The sequence below is a fragment of the Protopterus annectens genome, chromosome 12.part0 (genome assembly GCF_019279795.1).
Source record: "Protopterus annectens isolate FY-2018-M chromosome 12.part0, PAN1.0, whole genome shotgun sequence".
NCBI classification, from domain to species: domain Eukaryota; kingdom Metazoa; phylum Chordata; order Ceratodontiformes; family Protopteridae; genus Protopterus; species Protopterus annectens.
The window spans coordinates 981,145,718-981,161,922 of NC_056746.1; the positions used below are offsets into that span (position 1 = coordinate 981,145,718).

At 39.2% G+C, this 16,205-nt stretch overlaps 1 protein-coding gene across 1 annotated transcript in view; it reads left to right on the forward strand.

The window, feature by feature from the left end:
• Positions 1-16,205, forward strand: part of LOC122816239 (serine/threonine-protein phosphatase 2A regulatory subunit B'' subunit gamma-like) — a 161,389-nt gene that overhangs the window by 114,111 nt on the left and 31,073 nt on the right. The window contains exons 4-5 of the mRNA XM_044088982.1: positions 4,098-4,148; positions 8,279-8,417. Coding sequence (XP_043944917.1) covers positions 4,098-4,148; positions 8,279-8,417 — 190 coding nt within the window. The remainder of the gene's footprint in view (positions 1-4,097; positions 4,149-8,278; positions 8,418-16,205) is intronic.

Here is a 16,205-nt window from a genome sequence, read left to right on the forward strand (position 1 = left end):
ATTCATAAATTCCACTGCCTTGGATGAACTTATCCACACCCCCACCAGGGGGAGCAATATCCCAGACCTGGTCATTACCAACATGGGTGACCGGTATTTCACACCAGAGGTCAATTCCTCATTGGTCAGATCCGACCACAAGCTGATCATCCTAGGCATCCACATCCTGCCCCCACCCCCCATTAGGGAAACCGCAGTAAAAAAATTTCTCCAAAGCCAACTTCACGCTTCTTAAGACAAAAGTGGCAAACTTCACAACACCCATGCAGATGGACAATAGAGATACAACTGCTGAATCCTACACAAATGCACTTTATAAGCACTTACACTTGGGCATGGATTGTGCTATCCCTAACAGAACCAAGATGCTATCCTCCAAAAAAAGGAAGCCAATCTGGTGGCCCCTGCCATAAACAAACTCTACAACAGAACAAAGAACCTTTAGCAAAAAAGAGTAAAATCCCATGATTGGAGGAACTCCCTGGTCAGCCTCAGTAAGAAGCTGAGATCCCTCATAAAATCCTCCAAAGCTAGTTACAAAAACAAAATCACCACTGATTCTAAAGACAACCACAAAGGATCTCCTCTGAGTTACAGCACAATGGCACTAAATATACAGAACCGACTGATATTGAAAACATCCTGGCAGATAGGTTCAGTGCTAACTTTACCCCCCTCATACCCCCTAAAGGGCCCATCTCTATACCGGAAGAATGCAAAGTTCCTGTAATCACGGCTGCACAGGTAAAAATCACACTCTTCAAAGCCAAGAACACAGCATCCATGGGACCTGACAACATCCCAGGCTGCATTCTACATGAATTACAGAATGAACTGACACCCCACTTAAATACCATGTTCAATCATAGTCTCACCTCAGGCTTTGTGCACACTGAATGGTGCACAGAGATGGTTATCCAACTAAACAAAGGGGGAGCCACCACAGACCCTGGGAACTACCACCCCATTAGCCTTACGAGCCTTGTCTACAAGGACATGGAAAGTATCATCATGGAACTTAAAAACAAAGACACTGGTAATCTCCAAACTCTGGACCCCACCCAGTTTGGGTTTGTAAAGGCAGATCATGTCTCCTAAACCTGATAGACTTCTTTGAGGCAGTCACCAAAGCTGTAGACGAGGGTAGGGTGGTTCACACAGCCTATCTAGATCTTGCCAAGGCTTTTGACACCATCCCCTACTCCAGAATTATAGATAAACTCACTAAACTAGGTATAAATCCCTATGTCACAAGATGGGATGCCAGCTGGCTCACTGACAGAATCCACACTGTAAAAGTAGCAGACTCCAAATCCGACTTCAGACCCGTGACAAGTGGAGTACCACAGGGTTCAGTCCTGGGTCCTCTCCTGTTTGGTATCTACTTCTCTGAAGTACAGGCTAACACTGAAGGTCTTTGGCTAATGAAGTTCACAGATGACTGCAAACTAGGAGCCATAATTGAAACTCCTAACAATGTGGACATCCTACAAAAGGGCCTCACTGAGACAGATGCCTGGTGTCAAAGCCATGGCCTCAAACTTAATACCAAAAAGTGCATTGTCATCCCCTTTGGTAAAAACTCTGTACCCATGAACTACCACATAGGCAGTAGTCTACTTAACACCGAAAGTGTGATAAGAGACCTTGGGACACAGGTGGACAGTAGTCTCTCCTTTGATAATCACATTGCCACAGTAGTCAGGAAATTCTTCTACTTGGCACACCTCATCACAAAAGGTTTCTCATCCGGAAAAAAAAAGTAATTGTTCCCCTCTACTCATCACTCATTAGACCCGTTATAGATTACAACGCCCCTTTTGGTATGTACCTCACAAGACATCTACAACAACTGGAAAGGCTGCAGAAATACCTCATAAAGAGGATTACTGGCCTCAAACATATGCCCTACACAGACCGTCTCAAAAAGCTCCAGCTTTACTCTGTTTCATATCGCCTACTCAAAGGCGATCTCTGCCTAACATACAAAGCTATGTCAAACCCAGAGCTATTGGACATGTTCCACTTAAAGAAATTCCAATCCCTCCATGCTACACGCTCTAGAGACCTAAACCTTTTCACCACAATAAACAGAACATGCTGGAGGGATAGATTCCTGTCACAGAGACTTCCCATATTCTGGAACAAACTACCTGTCTATATCAAACAAAGCTCCTCATTAGCACTCTTCAAGAAAAATCTTGATGACTGTTTGGGAAATAGGAAATTCACCCTGAGGAGAACTTCTGTGGCTCTGCTAGACAGAGGCACAGGAAATTAATTTTCTTGGGTGGCGAAAGCCAGGGTACCTTTTTGACTAAGCTTATATAGGCCTTAGGGCCAATAGTCTAGTACCTACCTATGAACCTATATCTATCCATATATATACGTATATATGTGTATGTATGTATGTATGCATATATATATATATATATATATATATATATATATATATATATATGTGTGTGTGTGTGTGTGTGTGTGTGTGTGTGTGTGTGTGTGTGTGTTCATGTGTGTGTACATATATATATATAAATAGATATATATATATATATATATATATATATATATATATATATATCACATATATGCATATATCTATATCTATATATATATATATATATATATATATATATATATATATATATATTTATATACATATATACATACATATGTAAATGTATATTCATATGTAGATAGATATTTAGTCATGTATTTGACATAGTATTGAACAGGGATTGTTAACAGGATAGATGAGACCTTGTAGCTTGAAGAAAGGGCTTGTGATCTTTAATGTAGCTGGGGTGAAACATAGGTGAGCCTGACCACATGGTGTTGAGGGATGAGGCACTTACTGTGACCCAGATAACCCATACTTTATTAGCAGCACAGGTATTAGAGGATTGCAGATCATGCACGCTAGGGAGGAGAGAGACGACTAGGCCTGTGACGTTAATACCTTCTGGAGACTGGGTGATTGCTCATGAAAGAGGCAAGACAAGCTATCGCTGTTACACAAGTGTGAGGACTACTAAGTCAGGGAGATAGGCATTTATGGAAGCACATATGCCTCTTCCAGTCCAGGTATCTATTGTAGAATTTACAAGTTGTCTACTGTGGAGGTGGGATTAGGACATTGAGGAAACCATTAAGGGACCAGCATCTGGCCTGCTACCTAATGCCCGGCTATCACCTTCCAGGGAATAGTTGGTTTGTTAAAACTCCCTGGATGAGAATGAATGGACCTCAAGGTTCTCACCAGTCTGGGATGCCTGGCTTTTGCCCTTGGAAGGAATGAATGAGTCACTGGGCAAAAGCAGGGGAGCCATTGGACATGTTCCAAAGTGGAGATTAAAAAAAAAGAGTGAAATGCGAAATATTAAAGAAAAATTTATTTGAAACCTCAATTTTGTATTGAGCATTTTTACTAATATATCTTTTACACGTTATTTTTCAATGTGGCTTCATCAGTCCTGGGTAGAGTTAAGTATCTAAAAAACTGAGTTATACTGCAAGGTATCAATAAAGGCTGTCCTCCATGTTCACGTACACAAATTCAGGCACTTTCTAATAATAATCCAAAGAATCGATGGCCAGGTTACACCCAAGTAGAATTTATTAATCTAAACACACAGAACAAGACAGATTTAGCACTTTCATCTCCTAATACAGAGACTTCATCAGAATCATCTGCTTTACAATTCTTTCATCATTTAAATATTACTAAAATTCACCCCATTGGCTAATCATTTAATGGGACATTTTAACCCCTAAAATTCCAATAGTTATTAATGGGTACGTTGCTCATATTTGCCATTGATGCTATAGTATTTTATAATGTAAATAACTAAGTAAACAATTAAATAAATGCAGATCAATTAATAAATAAAACAAAACAGAACAGAAACACCATACCAAAATTCCTTAATATACTGACTTGTATTAATCTGGGCTAGTAAGGTTTAAAGTTAGTAATTAAATAAATACACATATTGTTATCATGTGACAGTGAATAAAATTGTGTGAATGTAATATTAAAGTACCTATATACATACATATGCATATATCTCATATATACAGGGGTTACATAAAATAAAATAGAGTTAAGTATGTATGATGCCATTGGACAAGGTTATCTCAGAGAATCGGTAAGTAAGCAATGGAGAAAAATCCATTTCTTTATTCACTTAAAGTAGCACTGAGGAAACAACCTGATCTAGTAGTAGCTAATATCTGGATATAGAAACCATAAAGATTGAAAACAATATGACAAGATTAAGAAAAATATTATCATGGTTGTTTAAATACGAGATGAGCTACAACTCCATTTACACTGTAAAGCCCTGCATGTCACAGACTCAGAAGGCGGATAAGGCAAGAATTTTATTATACTGTTAATAATTTTAAAATGCACAGCTTGAAATGTGCTGGCTTGAGTGTTAACTTGCTCATGTTTTGTTTCTAAATTTCAATTAGATTTCAACTAAAGTGAGTTCTTAATAGTGCTTGCATTACAGCAGGTTGTGGCTAATCTGAGTTTGGTGTGGCTCAAAGAAAAATCAAGCATATATTTCATTATCTGTCATTGATTGCTATTTTACCTCGGAGGTGTAGTCACCTGAGAATGAAATTTGAAAAGTAAGGTGGAGTGGATAATGCTTTCTGTCTGGCACATTACTTCATTAGCTGTTGAAATACTGAGCTAGACTGCACTCTGTAAGAGTTATTTATTTATGAGCCGATGTGTGACTGAGTTGATGTTTCATGCATCAAGCAAATGCAGTGGATACAATAGCACATAAGTATTTCATTGGGAAGGGAATATATATTGTGATTATTGAGTAAACCACCTCCAACAAATTAAAGTACTTTGAAGTGAAGCTTTGGACTTGGAACACAAATTGTAAGTGTAACAAAATGTGAATTGATAGAAACTATGCAAAGACCCTGCCCAAACTGGGTTATAGAAAGTGCACATAAACAGTACTGTGTAACCCTTATATATCTGATAATGAGTAGGTGTTGAAATTGTGTCCAAACCAATTTAGTGGCAGGAGAGCCTGTATTCATTGCTTGATTCTGAACTAAAACTAGACTACAGCTTGGTTCTATGGGATCTGCCCAAAATTAGTAAACTATTTCAATAAATGTGTGTGTGTGTGTGTGTGTGTGTGTGTGTGTGTGTGTGTGTGTGTGTGTGTGTGTGTGTGTGTGTGTGTGTGTGTGTGTGTGTGTGTGTGTGTGTGTGTGTATTTATTTCCAGATTTCTATAATTTACTGTATTATGTCAGTTTCAGTAGAATAGCCATCGTTATTTTAAGAAGTCAAGAGTTACAGATAGGAAGTGAAGGCAGCAACACTTTCTACCGCTTTTTATTTACAAATTGTTTTTTTCACCTGTTTCCCACTCCAGCATTAGCTACTTCATTCCACTTCATTCCTACCTACACCCAGCATCCTAGCCCACTAGGAGCAGGAGGTGAGATCTCTGGATTGTGATTATCATCCAGAAGTATTAGGAGTTTTTGTTGGCTTCTAACAACCCTCATTTGACTAGAAAGTGTGGTCGCTACTCTGCAGCCAGTGTGAGGGTGTGCTTCTGCAAACCTATGAGTCAATATAAAGTGTATGTGTTCTGCTTGGTGGGCTTATGGTCTCAGGAAACTATATTAGAAGTGCTGCAGTCACAAGCCGTCCCCCAGGTACTCACTTATATCCAACCTCAGCTCAGCCTTTTTATCACCCAGACTGCTAATCAGTCTGTTAAGGTCAAAATATCTGTTAAACAAAGCCACTTACATACATACTTTCATAAATAGATACATATATTTCAGGTACAAGTATTAATGCCCTTCTAGCCTACCAATATACTAAAATACTTGTTCCCATAATAAATGTCCAGGTTGTTCTTATAAATATCTAAACAAGTGCTTGCTTTAATATAATGTGGTAGCCTATTCCATGTATCAGCTACTGTCTCTAAGAATCAACTAGTACACCTCTCATTCCTATATAATCCTCTACACAGGTTGTCTGATGATTCTGTACTACTTTTTTATAACCCCAAACATTCCCAGAGGCAGTTCTCTAAATGTCCTATATACCTGAATAAAGTCTCCTCTTAAATGGGTGTATGAGACACTGTACAATATTTTAGTCTTTCATAATAATTTACATTTTCACATCCACAGATGTCCTCAGTATTTTTTCCACTGTACTTTTCACAATTTACCCATGCTTGTTTTCTTATAAAGTTTCCATATTGTTATCCAGTACTCAAGTTTGGGTCTAATGTAATTAACAAACACTGATTTCATAATTTCTGATTTAGTAGACATTATAAATCTTTATATACAATCTATAGCTCTATACTATCATTAACCATCTGGTTGATATGATTAGAAAAACTCAAAGCTGGATCTACCCATATAAGCAGGTCCTTAAATGAATCTACATTTTCAATCACTGCATGCTTTATTAAATATTCAACTTAATAGTCTATGTCACACAAATGATATATTTATCAGCATATTATTCTCCTGTGCACAAATGGTCAATGTAGTCAAGTTCTTTTTCAGATGTGCCCTGTCTGTAACAAATGTAATGAGTTTACCCATTTTCATGTCATCTACATACAGGCTATAGAACACCTCAGATGAAAAAGCTAGATCTGAAAGGTGCAACCTAAACAAGTATGGGCTAAGGACAAAGCCTTGTGGTTCACCCTGACTGTAACCTAGAATTTCACCCATCCAGTTACTGTATGATACTTGCCATGGCCTGTTTGTTAGCCTTGCAGCTATCCATCACATTGAGCTGTCTTTTTTTACTTACATCCTGATTGTGAGGAGGTGATCACCAAAACAGATTGCCATAATGCTTGCATATTCTTAGATCATAAAATGTAACTGCATACTGAAGCTTGTTGTCAAAGTACCTTGTCTTTGCAATGTTCACTTTCCATAAAGACAAGCCATGTTGACATATGGGTGTAATTCACACTGTTCTCATATTGTAAACTGCCAAGTGTTTTAGACAAATAAATATACAGAAGTAAAAGCACTTGTTCATGTCAAATCCCTAAAATGTATATTATGTCACTTGCGCACCATCCCTTTCTTGACTAGATACATAACCTTTTCCCCATTCAAGGAAGGATATCACCTCCTTAACCACTTCATCATTCCTTCCTTAGCTGATTTACTTTCTTTTTTGGTTTAAAGCCATTCCTGATACTGGATTGCTAGCATCATGATTAGAAATCCAGTTTATATTGGACCACTATGGATTTTCAGACATAATCATAGTATATCATGTGACATCATTCATGTTCTGATGTCACTGCTTTTTAGGACTGTATTCCATCTCAAAACGGATTTATTTTACATGATCGACTTTTTAAAAAAAAATGTTGAATTGCATTTGATCACATTCATGTCATCAACTGTTTAAAAAGTCGATCATCAATAAAACAGTAAAAAACAGCATTTTTGCAGGGAGGCAAGCCCGCTTGCACCCCTCTGCTAATTATATATATCAACTGGGAGATCACACGACAGTGGGTAGAAGACCAAATTCCCTGATCCCCACTGTACTGCAATCTCAACGCAATTTGACTTTTTAAACAGTCGATCACATGGTCTTGAGCATGTGAAATTCAACTTTTTAAAAAAATATTATGTAAATAGTAGCCACGGTGGTGTAGAGGTTAGCGTTGCTGCCTCACAGCAAGAGGTTCTCTGGTTCAATCCTTGGATGGGGTGCCTTCTGTGAAGAGTCTGCATGTCCTCCCTGTGGTCGCGTGGGTTTCCTCCAGGTGTTCCAGTTTCCTCCCAAAGACATGCTGTAGGTGGATAGGACACTCGAAATTGGCCCTAGGTGTAAGTGCATGTGTGTGTGTGTGTGCCTTTTGTGGAAGGTTGGGTGCCAGGCTGGCAACTTAACACTGTAAAACTCCACTGCCAGTCATGAGCAGACAAGTGATCCACTGTGGCGACCCCTAACCGGGAAAAAGCCGAAAGAAGAAAAAGATATTATGTAAAACAGAGCCATCTCAAAACTACAGGTAACAAATATTTTTTGCAGTATCTTTTAATATCTGGTTTGAATACGTCTGTATTTTACAGTATGATGAACTCTTGCAAATGATTGCTTTCTTGGCTTTTAATGGAATATAAATTTTATTTCTCTAAATATTTATATCAGTGGCAGTTCTTACATGGAAAGCTTGTGATGAATATTCTTAATCTGTTTTTGATAATACCTTTGTGTCTTTCAGGATCTGGAGAAATACATAGAAGAACTGATTCCAACTCTCCCACAACTGAATGGCTTAGATGAAAATTTCAAGCTAATCTACATTTGTACGGTTTCCAGAAAATTCTTCTTTTTCCTAGATCCTTTAAGAACAGGGGATAGTGCCTGTTTTGGTTATACTCAGTGTGCTTTGATACGTAACTGCAGTACATAACTGAGCAGCCATTCATAGGATTTAAATCAAAGAATGTAGTTTTAAAGATGCCTGTTTCGTAGTGACTTAGAAGGATTTTTATACATTCTTCTTTGTCTCCCATCTCCCCTGTGACAACCAAGCCAGCATTACTTTTTGGTTCATTGATTTGTTCCAGCTGACTCTCCCAGGACACTAAGATAGGAAGGTGAGAACTGGGGAATCACTACTGTATTTCATCTGGCCTTCGATTTTTAGTATGTTCTTAGCACCAATGCATGCTGTGATGAACTCAGTGCACTACAGTGGCAGCTCATACTATTGGACTGCAGGACTGCAGCCCCCCCATAGCTTCCAGCTGTACAAAAAACAAAATAAAAAAAATCCCAGAACTTCACGCATGTGTGCTTGGAAACTCAAATCCAGACTGCTGTTTAACCAGTTTGGATTTGGAAAGAAGGCAGCAGTCTACAAATGCCCCAGAAGTCTATGCGGTTGTAGGGGGTTGGAGGGGGATCAGACTGCAAGGTCTGCAGTCTGTACAAGCTAGGGACAAACTAGAGGCAGCACACGCATGCATGCACATTCCAGTGCTGAGAAACAGGAGCTGCTGCTATGATTGGGACTCAGAGCTCTTATTTTGAATGGAGGACTTTTGCATCAGAGCACATGGGGACTTTCACTGCTGATTTTGAATGGGCCTCTGCATCCAGGGTGAGCTGGATCAGGTACTGGCTTTTTCAGTGAGTGTGTGTGTGTGTGTGTGTGTGTGTGTGTGTGTGTGTGTGTGTGTGTGTGTGTGTGTGTGTGTGTGTGTGTGTGTGTGTGTGTGTGTGCGTGTGTGTGTGAAATGCCCCAGTTAAGTATAACTGGTGGCTAGAGAGAGTAACTCAGGCTCAAACCCTCAACCTTGGGTGCAGATAGCAAGAGTCTGAATTCCCTACCCCCCACCACTTGCAAAATGCATTCAGATTTTTCCCTCATACTTTTGTTCTGTTCCTCAAAAAATCTGTGGTTTTCTGGATTATGAATTCACTAAATAATGACAGACATTTGAATTTCAGACTTCATATTCTTCAGAAAGTACATGGTAACACAAAACATTGTATTCTAGCAATTTTCTAAGTTTATAAGATCAATATTTGAAATCTGTCCCTATTTTGGGGGCTGTATTCCCCCATGTTTGGCTTTGTGCAGGTTGTTTTGTGCTAAGAGGTTAAGTGCTATGGTAAGAACTGAATTCACTGAATAGGTTTGGGGGCTGTATTCTCCTATTATTGGCTTTGTCCAGGTGTTTTGTGCTAAGCGGTTGAGAGCTATGGTGAGAACTGAATTCACTAAATGATAGCCATTTAAGTTTTAGTCTTCCTGTCTTTCAAAAAAAACAGCTGATTTGTCATAGTGGTATGTTGCTCTGACTGTAGTGCACAGGGTCCTGGGTTCAAGACTTGGCAGTGAAATGCATGGCAGTAGCACAGCATTTTATTCTAGCAACTTTCCAAGGTTATACAAGCAATGTTTAAAATGTGTCCTTGGTTTTGGGGCATTTGTCCCCCTCCCCAATAAATTTTGGCTTTTTCCAGATTTCTTGTGCCCATGTGCTGGAAAGTTGAGAGATACATTTGAGTTTCAAGTGGATTTTACAAAGACATAAGAGCTTCAGGAGAAGAGAAGTTTAGTGTGTTAATGGTGGCTCTGCTTGCATTGTTAATAACACAACAGGTAGTGTACTTGCTTTCAAGGCTGAAGGCTTTGGGTTCTACTCCTACAGTATGTAGATGCATTGTTGATACTGTACTGTGTTGTACTTTTAAAGTGGGTGGATGCTGCAGTCTAGAGAATGTCCTCTTTGGTGGAGATACCTAGTAACTATCAACCTGTTATCAGTTTGCCATCCATTCCCTGTTACAATATTACTAGCTTATCTTTTTTTTAATGTAACATGGGCAATTTATTCCTCATGGGCAACAGGCATTTTATTTGTAGCTGAAACAATGAAATATAAAATTGTTTGCTAGCAGCAACCCCTTCATTAGTTACAGATCTCTTTCATGTGGAATTATTTAGATGACTTTTACTTCTGCGTAGATTATGCACATTTATTGATACTGGTAGATTGTAGACGTTTGAGTAGACTTTTATGATGGAAATGTTCTGAAATCGGCAGTTTTGTCATTATTGGTGCATGCATTTTGTTTCATTGTTTACTGGAAAAATGTTCAAAATAATAAATTTAAAATGGCCTCTAACAACTGTACTGTATTATACAAGGAATATAATTTAATACAGTGAGGAAGGTGTATTAAAAAACACATGTATGTTTCCCGTGCAAGGGGCCTAGGATTTTAAAACAGCCCAAAGTTAATCTTTATCTGCCACTGGCCAGGTGTATTTTCTTTGAATTTGGGTTTAATGCTGTTTCAATGAATGTGAGTTTCAAGGGCAGAGAAGTTTTAATGCTAAGTCTATTTTCATTGTGAGACTGCATTGCTTTGTTTAGCAGATGTCTATTAGTGTTTTTTCTATAAAATGTAAAATAAAACTTTTAAATGAAATCCAAATCATCATAGAAGTAAAGCAGTATGCACATTACAGTGTTTATGGTAAATGGGGTGAAATAGCCAAGTAATGGGGTATTGGAATGGCTGCAGGGGGGAGATCCCATTTGACCATGATTTTGTGAGTAGGGAAGGGCAGCAAACTCAAAGACAGCCCCGGTTGAACTATACCTCTCAACTGTCCAGATTTTTGCAGAATTAATAGATTTGTGCTTCTTATTTTTGGTTTGTTCCTCATAAAATGTGTAGTTTTCTGGCAAATCATTTAAGAATGGAGTCACTAAATAATGACAGACATTGAGTTTCAGACTTCATAGCCTTCATAAAAATGCATGCTAAAGCAAGACCTGTCATTCTATCAACTGTCTAAGTTTATACAACAGCAATTTTTAGTACTGTCTGTATGTTCCCCCAATATATTTGGCCTTGTCCAGATTTTCTGCATTAAGAGGTTGAGAGGTACGTGCAAATAAATTGCTTTATAGAATTAAGTATATCTAAACCTCTCAACTGTTCCAGACTTTGTCTCAAAATGTTGCTTTCCCCCTAATAATCTGTCTGCAAAATGGCAATTTTGGAAGAAAATGTGGTGGGTTTACAATTAATAAATAATTGTAATGATCAGAGTTATAAATTACTTTTATTTTGGAAATGCATGTAGATTCTTTTGTTTTGTCATCTGCTCAACTTAACAGTACTAATATTACAAAAGTGTCCCTTCTTTGACAGGATCCCAACTGTATTGCGTGGCTATTTTATATTTTTGCATTGCATTTTTGGTCCGTTTTTCATAAAACTGTGCTTTTTCTGGCAAATTAGTGACAAATCATTAAAGATTGAAGTTAGAAAATAATGACAGACATTTGAATTTCAGATTTCATGCCCTTCAGAAAATTCATACTAATGCAAGACCTACTATTATATTATCTTTCCAAGTTTACAAGAGCAATACTTAAATATTGTCTTTATTTTGGGCCTTTGTCCCATTTCTATTTATGGCTTTGTCCAGATTTCTTGCTCTGCGGTTGAGCGTTATGACAAATGTGTCAGGGCCATCATCGTCAGCCAGAGACACTTCAAATTGTGACATACTTGTTGCACCCCACTCCCTCATGTAGTGACTCTGGATGTGTCCAAGCAAGGCAAAGAGCAGTTATGCAGTGTAAGTGTGCAGAGAATCCCCCCATCCAAGGTAGACAAAAGTACTACAGTGTTTTTTCATCTGTCCTTGATTTTTCAGAATTTTCTGGTTTTCTGTCATATTTTATAATGTTGGTTTATGCTTCTTATTATTCAGAAAATGCATTTTGTTGCACTTCCTGTTGCTCTGTGTTTAAGTAGCAATGATTTAATGACCATTAGGTAAGCTTGTCTGAGATTGTAAGATGCAAGTAAGCTTTAATAAGCATACTGTTAAAGAATTACCAACATTGAAAGCCTTTTTTTGTTGCCATGCAGAGAATATTTACATAACTAGATAACATATAAGCCTTAGATATTGAAATGCATATGACGGCATTTGTAATAAAGGACAGGATTACAGTATTTTCAGAAGCTCACTACATTTGTTGGAGACTTGTAGTCATCCTTACAGGCTTTACCAGTAAACTAAACAGAATGCCAATCCATCATGTGTGGTCTATAACCTGTGCAGTAATCCTTTAAGCATTTTATCTTGAGCTTGTTTCTTGTTTGCTGTTCATTTTTAACTTTGATCATATTTTCCCCATGCAACAAGCAGATAGTTGTTGTCAGGCAGCAGGTGTTTTTTGGATAAGAAACATTTTTATAAGTGGGGGTTTCACAGAGATTGCTATTTTCAGCATGTTACTTCGTACTTTTATAAAGCTGAATATAAATTATAATTAGAACTGCAGTGCAAGGAGAAGTGGTTTGAGTTGAGTGCTGCTTGTTTTTTATACTTGATTTTGACTGCCATTCCAGTAATGTATTTAAAAAGTAATTTATTTTTTCATGCCTCACAACATTTTTGTTTCCATCTAGATATTAAGTAAGCTGTCATGTAGCCAATGCATTGAAATATTTTTTTTCTTCTACACTTCATTTTGTCTTGATTGGACTCTCATAATGACAGCTTGGCACCCAGGGTAGCATATTTAATTAAAGTCTCAGTTTTTGTGGTTTTGAGCATAACTGCACCCCTTTCTAGATGGTCACACCACATCCCATTGCCCCCACCCATTAAACTGTCTCCTGCATCCCCCCTATGATTTGAAGTCATCAGCCGCCACTTATGCACACTTTATATGCCCACAGTTTCCAGCTACAGCGTGTACTTTCTCCATGGCATTCCAGCATACTGTCTATTTCATTTTGTAGGAGGTACAGTAACTAACATGCCCATAGGTAGAGTTCTTGTTGTGAGACTGTACCGACTGCCCCCACCAACAGGGATTAGCCAGAAGTGACCAATCACCCCGGTCCCTCCCTGGTCAGCTCTTTGAAGACCTGGGAAATGATCAAATTGTGGTTGTCAGGGACATAGTCAGGGCTCCATCCTCTATGTCATGCAGTCATCTAAAAGGATTTCATTTTATTGTAACTAACCTTTTTCTTGTAGATACTAAATGTACTGATATGGCAGTTCATTCATTATTCCCAGTGTGCTGTTCTTATGTTTTTGTAGTTTAGAAGGCATGTTAACATTTAACATCACATCCCTCTTGCTCTTCTGTCCATTTGTATTCTCTTTCAGAAAGCCTTTAAGGTGTACTGAAGTTAAATACTGACTACGTAATACTTTAACTAAAAACATTATTATATTTGCTACATGTTTAGCTGGTTCCATCACATAGCTGTATAATGACATGACTATGGCCCAGATGACCTGGGATGTGCCACCGAATGAGGCTGTAGACATGCTAATCATAAAAAGTGACAGGAATAAGTGGCTGGTGTTGGCTGGCTCAGTTTCCTTAATGCTGATACCACTGCAAAAGCCAGGTACTAATGCAGTTAGCACATGACTGTGTGAATCAATAGAAAAACTTATCTGTCCAGCAGAGTGATGTGGAATCAAGTGAATGCCACTGGGACAGGACTGCAGACCACCATTTGGTATTGTGTACATTAGGACAATTGATTTGGGAGGGGTTAGTAACTAAAAAGAAAAATCTCCTGTCTGTCAAGCAGGATAATGACCCATGATCCCAGACTTTTACCTACAGTATCCACTGTCTCTAGATGACAGGGAGTAGGTGGGATGAATGGTTCTTCATCATCATCATCAGCTCCCTTTTTCTACATAGATTCATAGGTTCATAGGTAGGTACTAGGCTATCTGCCTGAGGGCATTTATAAGTCTAGCCAGAGTGTGTCGACTTTCGCCTCCCCATTGATTAATTAACTGATCCTCTGTCAAGCAGAGCCAATGAAGTGATACCAGGGGTGTATTTTCTGTTACCCATACATTCGTCAAGGTTTCTCTTGAAGAGTGTTAGTGAGGGGCTCTGCCTAATGTAGTCTGGAATTTTGTTCCAAAGCATGGGGAGTCTCTGTGACAGGAATCTATCCCTCCAGTATGTTCTATTTATTGTTGTGGCAAGGTTTAGCTCACTAGAGCGCGTGGCTTGCAGTGACTTGAATTTCTTTAGGTGGAGCATGTCCATCAATTCTGAGTTGGACATGGCTTTGTAAGTCAGGCAGAGATCACCTCTGAGTAAGCGATATGCCACTGAGTACAGCCGGAGTTTTTTCAGTCGGGCTGCATAGGACATATGCTTGAGGCCAGTAATCCTCTTGGTGAGGTACTTTTGTGGAAGTGTCTTGTGAGGTACATCCCAAATGGGGCATTGTACTCTATGATGGGTCTGATGAGTGATGAGTAGAGGGGCACTATAACCTCTTTATTTCTAGATGCGAACCCTTTAGTAATTAGATGAGCCACATAGAAGGATTTCCTAACTACTTTGGCAATATGATTGTCGAAGGAGAGATTACTATCTGCCTGGGTCCCCAGATCTCTTATTACCTCTTTTGTATTAAGGGGGCTGCCAACTATGTGGTAATTCGTGGGTGTTTTGTTTTTCCCAAATGGGATGACTATGCATTTTTTGGCATTTAGCTTGAGGCCATGACTTTGGCACCAGGTATCTATCTCAGTAAGGCCCTTTTGGAGGATGTCTGTGTCAGCCGGAGAGTCAATTATGGCTCCCAGTTTGCAGTCATCAGTGAACTTGGTTAGCCATGGTCCTCCTGTGTTTGCCTGTACTTCTGAGAAGTATATGCCGAACAGTAGGGGTCCCAGGACCGAGCCTTGCAGGACACCACTTTTGACTGGTTTAGAGTCGGACCTGGAGCCTGCTATTCTTACCGTGTGAGTTCTGTCTGTAAGCCAGTTGGCAACCCATCTCATGACGTAGGGGTTTATGTTCAGGCTGGTGAGTTTTTCTGTAATACCCGAGTGGGGAATGGTGTCAAAAGCCTTGGCGTGGTCAAGGTAGGCTGTGTAAACAACCTTTCCCTTGTCTATGTCCTTGGTGACTGTCTCGAAGAAGTCAACCAGGTTTAGTAGGCATGATCTGTCCTTAACAATGCTGAACTGGGTCGGGTCAAGTGTTTGGAGGTTCCCAATGTCTTTGTTAATGAGTTCCATGATGATGATGATGTGCTCCATAGCCTTGCAGACCAGGCTAGTCAGGCTTATGGGGTGATAGTTACCAGGGTCAGTTGTGGTCCCTCCTTTGTGGAGTGGAATAACCATTGCTGTGCGCCATTCTATGGGCACGTAGCCTGTGGAGAGGCTGAGGTTGAACAGCGTGTTTATGTGGGGGGTTAGTTTGTTCTGTAGTTCATGCAAGATGCAGCCTGGTACACCATCTGGCCCCACTGACACTGTGTCTTAGGCTTTTCAAAGGGCTATTTTCACCTGTGCATCTGTGATTTCTGGGACACTACACTTTTCCGGTATTGTTGTGGGCCCTTTTGGGGGTAAGAGGGGGGTGACGTTTGCACTGAATCTATCTACCAGGATGTTGGCAATATCAGTAGGTTCAGTATATTTTGAGATATTTTGCACTAGTTCAGTGCATATCTGCGAGTTGCCACTTAGATTCTTAACATAGCTAAAGAAGGCTTTGTAGTTAACATTTGAATCCTTGGCTATTTTTTCTTTCGAAGTTAGCCTTGGATGATTTAATGAGGGACCTTAGCTTCTTACTGATACTGATCAGGGATGT